Source organism: Olea europaea, unplaced genomic scaffold, assembly GCF_002742605.1.
Source record: "Olea europaea var. sylvestris unplaced genomic scaffold, O_europaea_v1 scaffold1657, whole genome shotgun sequence".
NCBI lineage: Eukaryota > Viridiplantae > Streptophyta > Magnoliopsida > Lamiales > Oleaceae > Olea > Olea europaea.
The window spans coordinates 178,237-184,967 of record NW_019234232.1 but is presented as its reverse complement, the minus strand read 5'-3'; the positions used below and the strand labels follow the sequence as shown (position 1 = coordinate 184,967).

The window sequence follows — 6,731 nt, the reverse complement described above, 5'->3', positions numbered from 1 at the left end:
TTGGTTCTTAAAAAATCATTTTGACAAAATTTATTTTCAAGAAACCTAAGTCAAACAACCAAACAAAATATTCCAATAGAAATAGAAAAGAGTAAAAAGAATCTCCTTCCCCATTTGTTGAACTGGCACGACTGGGTCTCCATAACCAAATCACACGGAAAAGTATATCCTCCAACCCGCAAATACCAAAAATCACTTTTTCCATAAAAAAAAAACCTGGACATTTATTTTCAAGAAGGATTATTCTATTTGTATACTTTCGATGTACATAATTCCTTGCACCACCTCACATAAAGGGATTCCATACATAATAATTTATTCGTGGATCCTCCACAATGTGTGAGAGGTGTTACTATGTGTGTACCCGAAAGCAGAATAATCCGGTTCAAGAAACATAAGTCAAACAATCAAACAAGTTCAAAGAAACAAATAGAGCTATTCTTGGGTGACAAGTCTCAGGGGTTGTGAGGGGCGCCCCCTGAACGTTCGGGGGTTGTCGAAGGAGCTTTTGCCAACAAAATAATCCAATAGAAAAGAGTAAAAGTCTGAAAGAATCTTCCTGCCCCATTCGTTGAGCTGGCAGGACTGGGTCTCGACAACCAAATCACACGGAAAAATTGGCTCTATTATCCTCCAACACGCAAATACCAAAATCCATTTTCACATTTTCCCTAAAAAAAAAAAAAAAAAAAGTGCTACAAACATCCTCCGTAGCCCTGAGCTCAAAGAACACAACCCTCCGTAGATTTCTTAGATCCTATTTTCTTGGTCTCTTCACGCGTTAATTCACTTCACATATACTACAACAAAACTGATATTTATATTCAGCTTTAAGTTTCATATTTCAGTGACGCCTATAAAATCCCGGTCGAACAAGAAAATATTTATTCATTCAGATTTCATATTATTTTTGCTTTTGGGGATTTCGATTTCTTTGATTCGTTTTTGAGGTTTTTCTTCTTCTTTTTTTCCATTGAATTAGGAAGAAAATGGACGAGATGAAAGGTAAAATGAAGGGTTTTATGAAGAAGGTCAACAACCCATTTTCATCATCTTCTTCAGAAAAATTCAAGGGCCAAGGTAGAGTCTTGGGCTCTTCTTCGTCTTCTCCACCTTCGAGAGGCCCTGCAAACTTCGATGCAACCAGACCTCCACAATCTTTGAGTACTCCAAAGCAAAATCAATCTTTATCATCAAATTCCAAGCCTGCAACTCAAAAATTGAGTAATAATTCTGAACAGAAAATTGAGGATAAAAAACCTGCAATCCGGGTTGAATCAGATGGGAATGAGAAGTCTGAAAATGGGTTTGACCCATTTAACTCATTGATCACTTCTGGGAAAAGGAATCCCAACGGGTATACTTTGAAAGTGTTCGAGTGTCCTGTTTGTGGTAAAGGCTATAGCTTTGAAGAGGAGGTGTCTTCTCATGTTGAGACTTGTTTGAATAACTCCGTATCACGTAATTTGAGGGATAGTGAAAAAGAAATTGAGGATAGCAAGAATGAAGTGGAGGCCTGTTTTACTGCATATTTGTCAGGGAATCCTTCAGCGGGATCACTGGATGTAGTTCTGAAGCTTTTGAAGAATATTGTGAAGGAGCCAGATAATACTAAGTTTAGGAAGATTCGGATGGGGAATCCGAAAGTAAAGGATGCCATTGGAGATATTCTGGGAGGAGTGGAGTTATTTGAATTCATGGGCTTTGAGTTGAAAGAGGAAAGTGGCGAGATGTGGCTGGTGATGGATGCTCCATCGGAGGAACGACTTGGTTTGGTGAAGAATGTCATATCATTATTGGAGCCAAAGAAGGTTGAGGAACCTTCATCTGCAGCTCCAGCTAATTTAGGGGAACCCATGGAGCCCAAGAAGGTTGATAGACAGGTATACAGTTTACTTCATCTCTACAGCTGATTTCATGTTTTGTTATGTTCTGCTTCCTTTTAATTTATATCGTGTTCTGTTATACAAAAAACACGTGCTTTGTGTTAAATTCTCCTTAGTATAGAACTAGAGAGCAGTAAAAAGAAGGAAATATTGAAATCATCTCCCTAGCATAGAACTAGAGAGCAGTAAAAAGAAGAAAGGATAAATTCAATATGAAATCATATTGAAGATTGGAAAATATCCAATGAACTAAAAGTTATACAAAATCTTGTATTTATAGACACAAGTGTGAGTGGCTAACTAGAATAACTAACATCTAACAACTAACTAACTAACTAAACTACTAACTAACATAACAACTGAAGACAGCTGGACACACGTTGGAAGCAATTGGAAGTTGAAGGAATCTGGTGAGCTGCTGGAATGTATATCCTAACACTTTGCATAATGCTCTATTGTCTGTATTTTTTAGCGGAAATCATTGGATATTAACCTGTTAAAGTGTTTTAGAAATTCAAAGTCAGAGAGTAATTGCTGTGAGCCTTCTAAGGTCGAGTAAGTTGAATGGTCGGTGAAGCAAAATAAAAGTTAGAAACATATAAATCATTGCCAAAAGCACGCTGGTCTCAATCTCTTCCCCTATTTATGTAGCAGTGAGTTATAAATCATTAGTAATCATGCAAATCGAAGATTGATTTGTTTTCTGCATTCATCTCCATCTTCTCTAGAAAGTACTGATTGGGAAATCAGATATAATGCTTTGTTGAAAAAGGTAGAAATTTGATGGTAATATGATATTTTTCCTTTGGTCATTCTGACAACTATGGAAGTCAAGTGTGCACATTACTTATAAATTGATGGATTAAACCAAATTCAAATCATTGCCCAATGATGGAACACATATTGTGCTATTAGGATTCCTACTTTTCTTTCAAGTGGTATACTACAATGTTGATTAAAGGGTCACGATGACAATGCTCTGACAGAACTTGAACAAGTGAGAAAGGAGTAGAGCCTTAAACATGCGAACCAGAAAGCCAATATAAGCTCTTTTTTCCCTAAAACTCTATTTTCATTGATATAGATATGGTTTTCGGTGCTAAATGGAGTTTTTTAAGGTTTCAAGTTGTATATGCACCTACTTTACTCAAACAGCAATAAGGGAGGACAAGAAGAAGATAAATTAAAAGCAGCTTAAATTGTACTCCCTTGTCATACTCGTTTTGACACCTTCCATCTTGAGATGTCTCGTGGAGAATGTAACAACCCAAAAGTTGAAGTGCATTTAAAATGTCATTCAAACATAGCAAAAGAAATTTGGGGACACAAAGTTTAGAATTATAAATTATTCATGTTGGTTTGAAAAAAAAAAATTATCCATGTGCTACAAAGTTTTACGCTGATGGTAAACCTACCACAATAATCTTCCTTTATGTGGGCTTGGAACTCTGGCTTTGGAGGAACATAGGCGGAGTGAATACCTGACATGTTAAGCAATATTTTGCGAAAGCTAATTAAAAAGTGAAACTATGGTGGATCCTGGTGAGGAACTGTGTTTCGGTTCTAATCATTGAGGTTGAAGGACTTTTTCAATCTCCCTTTATTATTGTTATTATTATTATTTTTTATTTTTTATTTGCAGGACTTGGAAATGTCACTAGTGTTGTGTTTGTATCTTTTAGCTCTCTTTTAAAATTAATTTGTGGCTTGAATAGTTGTGTTCGTGTTATGTGAGTGTGCAAATCAAGCTCCATGATGAACTATTGAATCTCATCTGGTAAAATTTATTACACTCCATTCCATTGTCTCAATAAGAGCAGAAAGAATATGATTAATTTTCTGTAACAGAGTTGACGTAAGTTCGTAGTGTAAATTTGATTTAGGTCCTAGATTCCTAATTACATGTTTCAGGTAAAATGGTATATTTCATTATTCAGATCTTGGTATTTGTGTTGTAGTTTTCTTGCTCCAGTTGGAACCTTGGATTTATGATTTGTTTGGGCTCAACTCCTTTATAACTTTCTATAATATTATTCAAATATATCATATTTGCTCAATTTTCTACTAATTTGTTTTAGATTCTGCCATCTTCCTTGTTTTACATTTTTCTTTCAATTAAGTTAACATATAATTGTATAACTGTGTCTCATTCTTTCTCTTGGACTTGTGTGTATCTTAGTTTTCCACCATTTTCTTCTGCTTGAGTTCTGATTACCCTATCTTCTCATCCAATTAGACACGGGTTTTCTGTTCGGTCCCTGAAAGTGTAGCTGCAAAAATTGAGCTCCCTGATTCTTTCTACAACCTCTCTGCTGAAGAATTAAGAAGAGAAGCAGACATGAGGAAGAAGAAAATTGAAGAGTCCAAGCTTTTAATTCCTAAATCGTATAGAGAAAAGCAGGCTAAAGCTGCTAAAAAGAGGTACAATAGAACAGTTATCAGGATACAGTTTCCTGACGGGGTGGTTCTTCAAGGTATCTTTTCACCTACAGAGCCTACTGGTGCTTTATATGAGGTTAGTTGTTCGATCTTTACTACTCTCGTACTCATAGAAATAGTACAATATCGCAGTGACTTATTTAAGTTATACCTCATATGACCTATATGAAACTGGTTTGGTGTAAATCTAAAAACTGTAAGATCAAATTTATCTCCCATTTATTGACCAATATCATCAAGTGGCTTCCATCAATGTATTTCCTGCTCATATCTCATATGGCAATTCTCGTTTTTGCTCTGCCTCTTTACTACCAAACCACGCCACTATGACCAGACTTACAATTCCATTAATTTTGCCAACCATAATCTGCAAAGAACGATAAAACTGGCAAAGTTCGCCTTCAAGTGGTTCATTCATCAAATCTGAAGCTTGTGGCCTCAAGATTGACTCACTATCAGTTCTTATAGTGTGTCAACTGTGTGATGGTTCAAGGGTTGTGTTGGTGTTGGCGTTGGCGATACTTTCACAAGTTAGAGGGCTTTGAATTTGTTGGTTCCGTGATATATTATGACACGTAAAAAAAATATTTATTGGTTTTAAACTCTTTTAAAAATCCAATGTTTTTTTTTCTTAATACATAATTATTGTTAATAATAATAATTTATTGAAAATAGATAATATTTTATGAATATACACTTAGAGTTTTAAATTAATCGACAAATAGAGTTTTTTATTGGAAATACACAATAGTATTAAATCTTTTAATACGTTTAAAACCATTTTAACAGTTGATAAATATATTTTTATTATTAGAAATAGATAATAGTTTATTATTGCCGTGTTTGAGCCACATTATTTGAAAAGATGCATTTTTCAACAGTGATTTGACATTATTTCAACCGCATATTCTTCAATAAAATAATATTACGGTCAAATCCAAAATTTTTCTTTATTTTTTAATCACACATTTTTCATCGATACACTATTCTAAAATGCATTTTCATTTCAATAATGTGGCTCAAACAAGGGCTATATGCAAAATCATGTTAATAAATTATACATTAATATAATCGAACTTCACTATATATTTAATAAATTGCTTTTCATCATAGTAATCTGCGTTTTTTTATCAAGAGAATTAAATCTCTATTCAAAAGGAGATTCCAAAATGTAGGAAATTATCGAAGACTTATTTGATGCTTTTGAAAGTATTTGGGTTGCTTGAGATTGCTAATCTATTATGATCCAGAGTTGGTGAGTATTATTTTTAATGATAAATGAAGGAGGCGATATTGAAGAAAATGAAATTGGGACAATTAAGGATTAAGATAAAATGTTTTAGTATTTTATTTTATTTATATAAGCACGTATCCGCATATCCTATCCTAATTTTTTTTTAAGAAGTTATATCGGCGTACCCATATCATATTGTATTCAAATTACGTATCCAAATCTGTGCTTCTTAGGATGAGACCTGTGAGTGGGATTTGTGCTTATAGCCTTAAAACTATTTCAGGAACTTTATAGTTAATAGATGTATGTGAATTAAATGTATCAACTTGGAACCATGGTATCACACCCAACTAAGTGTTCAAATACATTTAATAAATGAACATTATTTTCATCCCTAAACCATGCTTTCCTCCCCGCCGTGGCCATATGGAATTGTCAAGCAGATCTACAACTATGGGCCTATAGCTCCATCCCTTCTAGCCTTCAAGTACCAACTCTGGTTTGATTAACATTGATATTATTTACTATCAATTGATAGCTAGGATACTAAATTCTCGAAGTCTATTTTTGGTAATATCATGGTAATTTTGAATTACTATAAAATGTATTCATTTTATAAGATAAGTTGCTGATCATTAAATTTGTTTTCTTTATGTTAGTTTGTGAGCTCTGCACTGAAAGAACCAAGGTTAAAGTTTGAGCTGATACATCCAGTTTTAATCAAACGGCGGGTGATCCCACATTTTTCTGCAGCTGGAGGACGAAACGTGACATTCGAAGAGGAGGATTTGGTCCCTTCAGCACTAGTCAAGTTTAAACCTATTGAAACAGATACTGTTGTTTTTACGGGTCTCTGTAATGAACTGCTCGAAATCATTGAACCCCTTAAAACTGGTTCGGCAGTTCCTTCAGTATAATATCTACACTTGAATACCAAAATAAACTCAAATGCATTGCTTGGAATGTGAATTTATGCTGAAATCAACTTCATACCGCTGTATTTGATTCAGATTTTTGTTGCTAAAATTTATGGTTTTCTATATCGATCTCTCTTGTTCAGTTCCATTATGAATTGATAACGAACACGTTACATTATGCAATTTCAGCTGGTGAAATTATGTTTTTGTCTCCAAAAATGTTTGAATGTATTACCATTTTTTCTCTTGTTCGAC

At 34.2% G+C, this 6,731-nt stretch overlaps 1 protein-coding gene across 2 annotated transcripts; it reads left to right on the top strand.

The window, feature by feature from the left end:
* The first annotated feature begins 656 nt into the window (after nucleotides 1-656).
* Nucleotides 657-6,618, top strand: LOC111377450 (plant UBX domain-containing protein 2). 2 transcript variants are annotated; one of them, XM_023000546.1, is made up of 4 exons: nucleotides 657-867; nucleotides 983-1,883; nucleotides 4,123-4,401; nucleotides 6,219-6,618. In XM_023000546.1, exons 2-4 carry the CDS (start codon nucleotides 990-992, stop codon nucleotides 6,474-6,476), a joined length of 1,431 nt encoding a protein of 476 aa, XP_022856314.1. In that variant the 5' UTR covers nucleotides 657-867; nucleotides 983-989; the 3' UTR covers nucleotides 6,477-6,618. The 2 variants fall into 2 exon arrangements, with proteins under 2 accessions (XP_022856314.1, XP_022856315.1); XM_023000547.1 differs by having other exon boundaries at nucleotides 661-741.
* The last annotated feature ends 113 nt before the right edge of the window (nucleotides 6,619-6,731 follow it).